At 33.7% G+C, this 13,672-nt stretch overlaps 1 protein-coding gene across 1 annotated transcript in view; it reads left to right on the top strand.

Moving 5' to 3' along the window:
• LOC108915226 overlaps positions 1–13,672 on the top strand; it is a 30,372-nt gene that overhangs the window by 13,642 nt on the left and 3,058 nt on the right. Inside the window, exons 2-3 of the mRNA XM_018721201.1 lie at positions 6,749–6,821; positions 11,443–12,307. Coding sequence (XP_018576717.1) covers positions 6,749–6,821; positions 11,443–12,307 — 938 coding nt within the window. The remainder of the gene's footprint in view (positions 1–6,748; positions 6,822–11,442; positions 12,308–13,672) is intronic.

The following is a 13,672-nucleotide window of genomic DNA, read 5'->3' as shown; positions in this document are numbered from 1 at the left end:
CAGCACTCCACCTGATACCTTGGAAGATCTGCGAGGACGAATCATTAATGTATGTCGCGAAGTAACACCGCAAGTGCTCCAGAATGTTCGACAACGGTTTGAAGACAACCTGTATCATTGTATGCAAGTTGGCGGACAACATTTTCAGCATTTACTTGACTAATACCGTAAGTTTTGAAGTAAAATTAAATCGATTTTCGCATTTCTCGTCAAAAATATTGTTCGTATTTTCAAAGCTGCATATTTTCTAAAATAATGAATCGATTTTCAAAAAGTAAGAATCGATGTATAGAGAATTAAAAGCCCTTTCTAATGACCCCCCACTTGACCCCCATTCCCATTTAAAAAAATTTGGGGGATGGCACCCCCACTTAGGGGGTTGAAGATTTTGCCATGCTTTTTGCGCCAAAAGTTGTCCCCCACAGAAGCAAACTTTACCTGTTTTTGGATTTTGCCGAAAAGTTCATTACTACCCTGTAATGCCTTGCGGTACGTTTTCGATGGGCTACCCTGTATTTCAGAGACTACTTCGATGTTAATTTTGAAAATTTTGGCAATAGTGTTTTCGGGCATGCCCTTCTCTACTAAAGTAATGGCGTCCACCTGTCGCTTCCTGTTATACCGGAAATGACGTCATCTTTGTTATTTTAAATGGAATACCCTGTATATTATTGCAATTTTGGATTCAGTTCTTAGATGAGCTTTCATAAAGGTTTCCTATTCTTAAAGTTAACCTTTAAAAAAAAAATAAAAAAGCACTGCCTAATTGAAAAAGATGTATATTTTATAATAATAAAGTTAAAGCGATAAAATTTATAGGGGACATAACTGAAACTCTGAGCTTCCCTGTCATAATTTCAAAATGACTTAATTTCAGACAGGGCGGTAGAAATTTAATGCCGAATTTAGTCGACTTTAAACCATCTTAGCTTTTTTTTTTTAAAGGAACACCCTTTATATTTTTGCGCAATCTGATGAACAATTTTGTTCTCTTTCGAATGAAATAATGGTTCCCCTATACCTATATTTTCTGGTTTTTAAGATATTTACTGTTTTTCGTGCAGTCAACGGATATCGCATAATTTCTTGCGAGGATCGCTGTGAAATTTTTAGTGGTATTTCAAAACACCCTAATCTGTCACCAGTTTATTGTTGTCAATTTAACACCTACAGTGAATGTTTATTCGAGTATTATTTATTGTTAAAGAATGGAAAACGTTAATATTTATTCAAATACGGACATTCTAAATTTATTATTTATTCATGGAGAGTGTCACAAGATAATAAATAGGACTTGCAGGGTATTTAATGAGAGATATCCTCATTTACCAATGAGTAGACACACAGAGTGATAAATGTAACGAGGAACACCAAACTGTACAATATTAAGAATTTCCAAGTTATCCTCATCTACTTCAACAATCTCCCATTTTTTATTCTGTATTAGACAGTATACCTATATATTATTAGTTAATTCTAGTTTCAGTTTCAAAATAATGTGGTAAAACTAACCTTAAAAGTACTTTAATAACCACTTAATCCACACCCCAACCATGGCTTAATTTTAACAACGGCCTAATTCAAAATCTATAGTTAATTGGTGCAAAGAAATTGCAAAACTGGTGGAAACCACTGTAAATGAGATATCAACAATCCAAGAACATGTGGTTACAAAGGAGGTTATAAGCAACGCGATGCTGTCAATCGCGTATCAACAGAGCCCTAATGGAGATATTTATCTTCATTAGGGCGTATTTCAGAAAGTTCGATTATTTTCTGAATATACTTCGTATACAACAAAACATCTTTTTAATACAGTCAAGGTTCCTTATTTAAAATATTCCTTGATGGATTGGATACCTACCTAAGTCACTTTAACTTTAGTTAATGTCGATTCAGTTTAATTTCAGGAAGTGTTTGTAGTTTCATATTAGCCAGTTCTATTTAAGAAAATTAAATTTCACCTAATTTTCTCCTAAAACACTTTTGACGAATTCTGAAATAGCCCAAATTTTAGTACCAATTCCATTTTTTGACGACGTTTTATTTCCCAACATTACCTACTTAGCAATCACGTCGACAATCTGTCAGACAAACTTGCCCAACTCCGTTTACAAATATTCCATATCGCCCTAGGGCGATTTTTAATAGGTGATACTAGCCTGCGACACCAGTGATTAACATCGTTGCACTAACTACTAATTAATTGCTGCGTTCTCAATTCCATGCCAGGCATAACTTCATCATAGAAATGCTTTATAAATATTCCTTCCTAGGCAGTAAACATTAGGCAACCAGAAACTATTCAAAGAACCTAATCTCAGAATTTAACATTGTTTAACATTAGTTAAAATAATATAGCGGTAAAATATTCCTATTGGGCAAGTTCGCGACCACCTCCAATATTAATTTTTCCAATACGGTTGTGATATTGAAACTACTGAAAGGAAAGGCTTGAATACCAAGAGAAAGATCGGAAGAATTCAAGTGAAAAAAAGGTGTCAAACAAAGCAACTGCATATAATAATGTGGTACCACAGATTACCATTGGTAAAGATAGAAGTGCTGATGTACTTACGTTGAAAATGTGATGGTGATACCACATGAGAGAAAATGCAAAGATTCATAGATCTATAGGCAGAACAAATAGAACAATTATGAATGGAAATTAACACGAAAAAGAGTAATAATAATGATAACAAATGGCAAAGATAATACCAACACAAGAATAAGTGGCAAGGAAACTGAGCTTGATAATCTATCACTACATACTGAAGACAGAAAAATAGAACTAAGACTAAACAAGTTACTAAAAAAGAACGAATTGACTCAAGGAGAGTATATAATACAACAGTTATATTGACTTAATTATATGCCATTGAATGTCGGATATTAAAAAGAAATTTTAAGTAAAGTCAAATACATAGTTCCTAATTTCTAAAAGCTAATAACAAGTAAAAGCAAATTTTTTAAAAAGAAGTTGGTCGCAGGTGTTTTCAAGTGGTTTTTAGTTTTTAAAAACTAATAGCATGTCAAGCCAAGTAATAATAGTAAAAAGTCGAGTAGCCAATTTTTAAATGAGCTTGATCTCAAGCGAAATCAAAGTTTAAAAATGTGTTCTGTTAAAAAAATGGATGATATCACATATTTTATACAGGGTATCCCGAAATTCATGCAACAAAATTTGGTCACAGATTCTTAAGACAAATTTAGGGGACCCGTATTTTTTATTTTTGCCAACTGTCCCCCTGTTTCGGAGTTACAGTCCCCTGAAGTCCGCCCTTAAGAATAATATTTTTTTTATATCTCAGAACCCTGCTGTACAAAAATCACTAAATTTGGTACAAAGGGGTTTTATGACATGTGGAATCTGATGGTGCTACGTTTTTTGGCGGGGAACCCCCTTAAGACAATTTTAAATTTCTTAAAAATTATCAGGCCATAAGGAAGCCATTAAATTTAGAAACTTTTTGTCTCTTTTTACTTTTCAAAATGTGATCAAATGCATATCGGGATTTTTTCTTTTCCTCACAAACATTGCGTTTTACGAAACAAATATCAAGAGACAAAAAAGATTCTAAATTCAATGGATTTCTAGCTAACTAATAATTTAAAAAAAAATCAAATTTGCGACCAAATTTTTTAAGGGGGTTTCTCGCCAAAAAGCGTAGCACTGTGAGATTCAACATGTCATGATACTCCTGTGCACCAAATTTAGTGATTCTCGTACAACATGGTTTTGAGATATAAAAAAGACTTCTAGGGGCAGATTTCAGGGGGCTGTAACTCCGAAAGTGGGGGCCAGTTGGCAAAAAGAAGTCAGTTATTTCGGAATATTGAGGGTATTCATTGTTCTATTACACAATCCACCAATTGTACATAATACAAAATAGTAGCTCCTTCTAATTCTCTTTTTCAGTATTAAACCTTAAAGCCTTACGTTGCCACAATTTTATCCTTCCATGTCAGGCATAACTATTCTGTTTTCAGTTGCATTATGATTTCCGTAACACCTTAAATAGGTAAGAAACAAACAAAGACAGAAATTGATTGATAATCTGAAATGGTCCTAACAGAAAAAAGAATGCATCGAATCATGATAAACAATCTGGAAATAATTAAATTCAGTTTATTTAATAGGAATTCCTCAGTACAGTCTTCTGCAAAACGTAGCTACCAGATTTTGGCGATAAAGTGGTCACCCTATTTCTAATAGGAAGATAATGGCCACATAAGTGTACTTACTCTAAAACGAAATATGTTAGACTTAATTGCCTATTGCCTTATAACTAGAGGATTTGATCCCGGGATCCCGATTGTTGGGATCCCGGATCCCGACCGCTTTTCAGTCCCGAAATTTTCGGGGTTAAATTTTGACATCATTTTAAAAAAGTTGCAAAATAGACTGCATGATGCGAAACGTTCAGTGCCTGTATTTGCGGTGTGGAATAAAAGTTCTTGGTAGGCAAGCAATTCTCACTAGGTTACTTGGTGCTACACATAATTTTTGTATTTTTGAATTTTGAACATTATTTTTTAATATTTTTTGCTAAGAAACTTACCTTTATTACCTACTTACTAGGTTATTACATGAAAGTCGTCTATTTAGTCGATGTTAAGACAGATCTTTGTTAATTTTCAAAGTTTATTTGCTTAGTTTGTTACATAAAGGTTTTTTCAATTTATGTACGTCTAAAGAGATATCACTGATTCTTGAAAAAGAATAACTTTAATATAAAGATTGAGTAATTTTAAGTCTGGTTAGTCTGACTCTAAGTCTGATTAGATTAGCTAGGTCATAAATTCTTATCTAAATTTTGATTACGTTTATTTTTGTTTAAATTTTGATTTGTCAATTAAAGAGTTGATTTCTGTAATATTTTATTTTTTTTTTATTTCTAACCCTCAATACCGAAATAATGTCGGGATCCTGGAATTGACTAAGTATAATCCAGAAATCTCGGGATTAGAAATAAGGGCCGGGATCGAATTCCCTACTTATAACTAATAATAATCTCTTCCTAACGAATTGTGATTACGGATATTCTTTCGACTTTAACTTTTTCATTATTAGTTATAGTCATCAACTTTTATATCATTGTAATCCCAATTCTAATAATAGTGACATTTATCAACAAACTGAGGCACCATTGGTCCCCAAGTTTATCTGTATTCCCGTCTTTTCAAATTGTAATTTTGGTTCACGCCATGTATTATTAACTGAGATGACATAGTGGTAGCTTCTGATGGCTGATGAATAATAAAATGGTCATGTTTTGATAGCACAGCGTAAGACCCATATCATTTTTAGAGATCTAGGTCCACAAAAATGTGTTGGAATGAAAAAATTTCAAAACATATTATTTGTAAAAAAAATAAATTAGGGGTTACCGACCCTGAGATCTCAAAAGGGGTTGCACATATTGCAAAATATTTATATTTTTCCTTGCACTTATATAAATGATGTGTTGCTGTTACTATTATGATGGTAATGATGTGAATCTTGATCCACATTTTCAAGAAACAAATTGTTCAGAAAATATTAAATGTGTATTTATATTTCCCATTGTTTCGAGCAGTTTGCGGCTCTTTAAAATATGCAAAAGTTTCACTTTTCGCTCCACAGTGGTTTTCCTTGTATTTTCCACGCTCTGTAAATAACTTCGTAGGTCAGATTCGGAAGTTGAGTGAAAATCGGAACCTAAAATACGACAAACTATAATTTGGTTAAAACAGTTATTAGGTAGCTATTCGGAAGAAAATCAACTTTCAGAAAGTCCTCAAAAAATGTATTATCTGCGAGAATTCTTAGGGATTTTAACGTTGCATCGTAAGAGAATCTGGTCTATAACGCAACTTTTTCGAGAAAATGCTCCCTCAATTAATAAATGGTGCTTAATGAATATACCAGGGAGGTATGTGATTTACACAAATTTTTCCGCAAGAGTCCATGGAAGTAGATGACGTCTTGCCACGAGGAAATATTGAAAATCTAGTTGAAAATGAAGAAAACTTCCGAGAGAAGATGAAAGGGAAGATTAAGAGAAACATGAAGAGGAAGATGAGAAGGAATACGAAGAGGGAGACGATGACAGTGAAATGAATAGTATAGAAGAAGACGAATGTAGACGTTCGGTTGAAAGGGACCTTCCGCAAACTTTTCTGAGTGTGTTTTATGTTATGTCATTCGCAACTTAGGTTTACCAAAAGAAGATGTGCATCGATCACGTGAAATAAGTTAAAGGAAACGGAAAATATGTACCGCGTAAGATTTGAAGTAAAAAGAGAAAGTGAAACCCACTACATAGATCTTTTGCAGGCAAAGCGAGTGTTAATTAAAAAAAAAACTGCTGAACATATTTATCCTAAATCCCGTATCTCACTGGTATATCTGTGAAACGCCCCTTTTTATTAATTGAGTGGACATTTTCTCTAAAATGGTGGACGCCGGTACCAAACTGATTTCAGATTCGTGTTCAGCGGGTTTGAAAATATAGAGATCGGGTTATGGAATCCCCTATGCGGACCAGTTTCCCCCACAATGTTACAATCATGTTACAACCCTAAAGCATATTCGGAAATGACTCCATTTTTTTGGGCATTTCGGGGTCATTTTCTCTACCATCAGGTTAAGCGAGTCCGGTTACACAGTTCTACATTAAAAAATATTTCTTCTTTCGATTATATAAATTTAAATTCAAAAATTGAACGTATGATCAGTTCCACTTAGATTCCTCTTTTATTGCAGGTCTGTCACAAAAATACTTCAGTTCTTCTTCATCGGATTCTTAGAAATTGTATTTGCTGAAAGGGAGCATAAGGTAAGTAGTAAGTTGCTTAGAACTTGAAAACGTGGAAATTGCACTTGTTCTATCCGCTGTGTAAAAAGGTGAATTAAAATAAATTTACCATAAGAATTTTCACGTTATTGTAGATATTTTGATAATTTCAGAGAATTATTTTTTAAATAACGCCAAAATTTATTCCAATTCCAAAAATCTTGTGCATCTTAATTATGTTTAGACATTTACATTAACTGATTTCAAAGTAGAAATATCCATCAATTTAATCAAATCTTTGATGATAACATTTAAAAAAGTTTTGTCGTCATTTTTATTTGGAAAATTTAATTCTCGGATGAAGTAACTGTTTCCTATTAGATAAGATGTTGTTGATAAAAGCAATTAATAGCAACAAAGGTATATTACCTATTTATAACTCCATTTGTACAACTAGCATTTTTTCACACTTAGATCAATTAATTGGTTGATTTTATGAACATATTTTTGCTTCCCATTGAAAAACGTATAAGGCCATCCTGATATATTCGAATTCTAATACATTGAAACAAATATTATCTCGGATAAAACAAACACATTCAAGAATAATGAGTATAAAACAAAATGAATAAGTTTTGCAAAAAAAGTGTTTCTTTGTTTTCTGAGACTGCTTAACGATAACGATATTATTAAATTTTATGTTCAATTAGACATTAGTTAAGAGGTGATAGCTGCCATCAAAATAAAGGGTTCGGGCCCGATATGCCTTAACAAAATGTGACTCGTTTTCGTCCTACAAAGCATTTCGTTAACTTCCTTTCCAATTATTTTTTGAAATATCTTGAAAATTTTTCAATAAATTTCGATGAAATTTGCTACAATTTCACCACTGCCATTAGATGGCGCCACCTACAGCAACATTGGTCCATTAACATGGCTATAACTTTTTTTGTCCACTCTCTATGTACATTCGCGAACAAAAATAAAGAAATGTCATTTAATTTCACACAAAAAAAGTATACTTTTTTGAAGTCAAAAAAGTAGACCGTTTGCGAAAATTAAACGTAATTTTTCAATTAGATGTTTAAATAAAAAAACTGTATTTCAGACGGTTATGCAAACGCAAACATTATGTATTCTCAAGGTTTTCAATCTTAGTGGATGTTAAGTGTATATGTTATAGATACTCTTTGCAAAATAAAATGTAAATGGTCGAAAGAAATATTTTTATTAAGACTTTTACAAAGCAATTAATTAAAAGGAAATGTAAAAAAGTAATTTAATAGAAATAAATGCTTAACAAAATTAATATCCGAAAGGATAAGACCTCGCCGAATGCGCAAAATTAAACTCAGATTCGTGATCAGTGACCCCGAATTTAGCGCGAATCTGTTATTTTTTGAAAATTTGGTCGCTATCTTTGATCCGCCTTTTTGAATTTTACAAAATTGACCTCTGCTCAGTAATCAGCGACCTCGAAAACCCCCGTATACCAAATTTGGTGCGAATCTGTTATTTTTTAATTCGTGATATCTGACCTTAATTGACCAGTTTTGTAGGTTAGAAAAAGAACCATCAATTCTGACCGCGGATTCACGTTCGGTGGGGTCTTAAATGAACATTTGAATATAAAAAAAAATGTACTTTTCCTAGCACTTTTTCGTGAATTTTTGCCATTTTTAAGCTGTTTTTTGAGGTTAGGAAATTCCTGTGATGTGATAGCTGAATTCTGATACCGGATTCATGATCAGGAGGCAAAAATACCACTAGATCGGGACTATGTGCTGGCCATATGTGTACACTACCTCTACCAATCCACCTACATATGAGGGTAAACTTCATCTAGATAATTCTTATCTTCTAAGGTGTACCTAATGTACTGGGATATCATCATGCATGTATCAAGAGTTACGTCTTAAATATATGTTATATTGACTTGACAATGACTTGAACATTTTACGGTTTGGTTGCCTTCTATCCAGATATAGCTCGAAATACTCTGCGCTACTCTGCGAGAACGAAAATGCACATTTGTGCATTTGAAAAATTATTATGACGTCACAATTTAACGCAAATAACAATAATTAAGTGATATCTATGAAGAAACTTACAGTACCTAAAAAAGTCCCTATACTCCGCGGTCGAAATTATAGAGAGTGGCTAATCGCTAGCTTTTGGACTAGTAAGGGGGATGAAGCGTGCCGGGAACGAAAATCCATTGGCGTGTCTGCGTAAAAGGCAACAAGATATAGAAAATATTTAAAAAAGATAATAAAACAACATCTAATATTTTTTTACGGTTTGCTATAACCGGCATCGGCACTTTGAGCCATTTTAATTATTACAGCATTTTAAAACGTCCCAGTTGTGTTTTTTAATTTATAAATTTATTATAGCCATGGAATTAGACTCCTCGTCTACGCTTATGCTATGACGTTTCTCAGGACGTATAAATCAAGTCCGTTCACACCCACTAAAAAAGCATTTCCCTATTCCCTACCAAGTGCAAAAGACAGAGATAGAATATAGATCGACGTTCAGTGTAACTCAGTCTATAGACGATTATAGATTCTATCGATGTGTGTAGCGAGCGGCACAAAGATAAATAATATTGAACCGTATAAAAATCATTTTATATTTTATACGCCTTATGGTAATAGTGTTTTTATATTATGTCTGAGTCACTCTCCATAATTTCGACCGCGGAGAATAGATACATTTTAGCTCACTTTTAATACTTTGCAAAGAATAAATACAGACTTTTGCATCACATTGAAAAATTATGTTTAATTCGAATGCGATCTATTTTTTTGACTTCAAAGAAGTATACATTTTTTGTGTAAAATTGAATTCCGTTTCTTTATTTTTGTTCGGAATGTACATACAAGGGGGGACAAAAAAGTTATAATCTGTTAATGGACCAATTTGCTGTAGATGGCGTCATCTAGCGGCAATGGTGAAATCTTGGTATTACGCATGCTGAATACCAATTTTCATCGAAATCCGTTAAACAGCTTTCAAAATGTTTTAAAAACATTTTGCATGTTGGACCCAATCGCTTGATTTTTATGTCTGCTGTCTCTCCTTAACTAATGTCCAATTAATTATGGGACACTCTCTATATTATAAGTATAGCAGACAGGTCAAAAAAATAGTTATTGAACACTTATTACGTACAGGGTAATTCACTATATTTTGATCCCCCTTTAACTTTTTTGTTTTAAGAGTTATAAAAAAATGTTAAATATAAAAGTTGCACGATTTTTTATGAATTTTTCGAAAATGATAGTAGAAAAACAGATAAAGTCCAAACAAAATGGCCGCGGATGTTAACTTTGTTAAGTTAAATGGAACACCCTGTATATTTTTCCATATTTGGATAGAACGTTCCCTGTAGAGCATAGCCATATAGGGTTTGTTGGATCCATCTCTAACAATGAACAAGATACTTTTAAAAAACGAAAAGAAGTTTTTTTATTAAGAAAATAATACATTTTGTAATTATTGTTAGACCTCTTTCAATCATTTCTGCCTTTTTCCAGTTACGTAAGAATTTACAGATTTAGTTATAATATATTTTGACAGATCGGACATTGATATGATCCAAAATGCATATAGGTATTGTAACTAAATTTCACTAATTAGGCCTAATTACTCATGGACAATGTTATATGGTAGGCCGTGACAGTGACAGGTAATGTCATGACAACATTGTTATTGTTTGACAGTTTGTATTATTATTTAATTAAAATGGGTTACACAGAAGTAGAAAATTGAAATATTATAGGAATTAAAATAGAGCAAAGTTCTTCTCAATACTCTATTTTATATGCATCGGAATCTTAATAGTCCAAGAATCTCATGAACGCTGCGTATTATCGAAAAATACCAAGAGACCTTTTAGATTGCTTTTGTATGGTAGTATTTAAATTTACTTTACATTCTTCGATAAACTCAATGTCGTAATTTTTTTCATGCATTGAAATCTTAATAGTCCAAGAATCTCATGAACGCTGCGTATTATCGAAAAATACCAAGAGACCTTTTAGATTGCTTTTGTATGGTAGTATGTAAATTAACTTTACATTCTTCGAAAAACTCAATGGCGTACTTTTTTTTAAAAAAGGGGCCACGCATCCCCCTTTGCACGCCACTGGCTGATGCGATAGGACTAATATTTTCTCAATTATGAAAACCCCCAATACGCATAATGTGTACCAAGTTTAAATCAAATCTACTCGTGGATAGCCGAGATATGTCAAAAAGTGTTTATTTTTTTTAAGCTTCAACGCCCTGTATCTCCAAAACAAAGGCTTTCATAAAAAATTTTTATAGAGCAAACTACACTTAATTTTTGATAGGGAATACATTCCTGCATTTTCCAAATTTAAAGTGAAAACACCCTGTATAACTTTTTAAAATTATATTTGCGGAAATATAAAATACAAGGTGTCCAATTTTTATTCTGAAAAATTCAGGAAAAGGTAGATCCGATAAAATTAAAGGGACTTTGCTATATAAACTTATTTCGAAATCTGAACCCTTTGGTGTTGAAGTTGATTTTTTTTTTTTTCATTTTTTGTTAATATCTCTTAGAGTTATAAACCAACTCTTCTCAAATTTTGTTTGGTGAATGCCACAGTGCACTATTTAATTATTGCAGGTTCACAACATCGTCCTCTATCCAGAGAAGCATTCCTGGTGTCAGACGCACCAAATCCAGCAGATCGTCGCCTCGCCAGGTTACGAACCGGTCACCATCGACAACAACGTTTGCGTGGGGGCTTGTTACAGCTATTCCATCCCAAAAACCGAACCTGCTGAACCAGGAGAACTCATAGGACCTTACTGTGACAGTTGTCAGCCCGCAGAAATCAAATGCTACCACGTAAACTTACGCGCGGACGACAAGAACGTGGAAGGTCCCAAAGTTATCCAAAAGAGAGTACAAATAATAATGAATTGTTCTTGTCAGAGCTGCGATAAGATCAGGAAAGAGGACTGCGAGATTACGGACGAAAATACGTTGGAATTACCTCACAACCTTTTCAAAGATGAAAGGAACATCAGTGATTCCAACCCTGATGATTTCCCTGAGCTCTTACATGCGCCTAACCAGAACGACACCGAGAACGCAATACACAATACCGAAACGAACATACAGCTGAAGAACAAGATAAAGAAACTGTACGAAATATACCAGAATCAGACGGAAGACGTCAAGGACGACGGCTTGCAAAAGTACCTGGAAAAGTACGGGGTTGGTTTGGAACAGAACCACGAAAACAACATAAAAATTGAGAAGGATCTGGAAAACTTACCTGCGGACTTTGGAATAGAAGGAGCGCAGAGTCACCATAAAGGCAACCACGTGGGGATGGGAATCCAGCATAACCAGAATGATGTCGAGGAGAACGATATTATAAAGAAACATCACGAAGCGAAGAGTGGTGGTCACCACGGGCACCATGGATACCACCATGGAGAGGGACACCACCTTCATCACCTAGGGGAAGAACAGCATATCGGTAGGTAAAGACTAGACTAGTTTTGTTTGAGGAAACAGTTCACTAAAAATTACTCTTCAAAATAGTATCACACCCATATTTGATATAATTCTTTTCAATAGGTTTGTCGAAAATAATAGCTAGTCCAAGAAGTAATGAACAGGTTGAAAGGTATAACGCCACTATCCTAAATGCCATGATACAAGCCGTTGGGGAAAGTTATGATTCATGGGAGGATAAAACACTTGAAGTACAACGATGTATAAACGCAAATATTAATTCTGCAACGGGAAAAGCACTCTCCGAATTTTTGTGCGGGTTTCGAACAAAATTACCGTGTTTTAACATATCAGAAGTGTATTTAATACGTATTTAGTAATTTTTTTGTAAAAAGATACAAATATTTAGCTTTTATTTAGCCAATTAATACACAGAAACTAACTGATTTCTCATCGGGAGGCTGAAGTTATAGTTAAGGTGGATTGACTGGAGGAGGGCATATATGAAAAGGTCTCGCTAACTAAAAATTTTTGATGGGATTTTGATGGATAATATTATATTTTTCTCGATCCAGATTCTTCTACGTAACTTTCGGCGACAGATGGTGACTTTCAACCCCAGATTCTTTTTATTCTAGTTACTTCTTCATTTTCCCGAAAGTGTTGATACCTACACACTAGTCAGTATACTGCTCTTTATGTAACATACAAAAAAATCATTTGTGTAAAGTTTTGAGCTTACGCACTATTCTCTATAGCTCGCAGAGTAGTCGTTTCGCACAGTACCGTTAATTAAAAAGTTTAGTCATGATTTCGTAATACCTACTGATTAGTAGGTCACTCTCCGCCAGTAGCAATGCTTTATGGTAGGACACTGAGTAGCAATGAATTATATATTTTGTGTGTTATATCTCACCCACTATTTTAGACACAAGTTCAGTGAAAGAAAATTATTAACTAGTAGTAAAATCATCCAAAAAAAATTGCTTTAAATTTTTTTAAAGTTTAAAATAGTGCATGACTTAAAACAAACGGGCAAAGCATGGAAAACACCTCAAGAAAAGGAAATAGTGGTACGCAAAAAACAACTCCAACACGGTCAAATTCCAGATATCAACAGTACCAACATCAATTTCGTATTGCTGGACAGCTTATACTCCGCGGTCGAAATTATAGAGAGTGACTCATCGCTAGCTTTTGGACTAGTAAGGGGGATGAAGCGTGCCGGGAACGAAAATCCATTGGCGTGTCTGTGCAAAAGGCACCAAGATATAGAAAATATCGAAAAAAGATAATAAAACATAATAATAATAATAATAATGATAATGATAATGATAATGATAATGATAATGATAATGATAATGATAATGATAATGATAATGATAAT

This window comes from Anoplophora glabripennis, unplaced genomic scaffold (genome assembly GCF_000390285.2).
Source record: "Anoplophora glabripennis isolate ALB-LARVAE unplaced genomic scaffold, Agla_2.0 scaffold945, whole genome shotgun sequence".
In the NCBI taxonomy this organism is placed as follows: Eukaryota; Metazoa; Arthropoda; class Insecta; order Coleoptera; family Cerambycidae; genus Anoplophora; species Anoplophora glabripennis.
The sequence above is the reverse complement of the archived record's forward strand: the minus strand, read 5'-3'. Positions and strand labels throughout refer to the sequence as shown.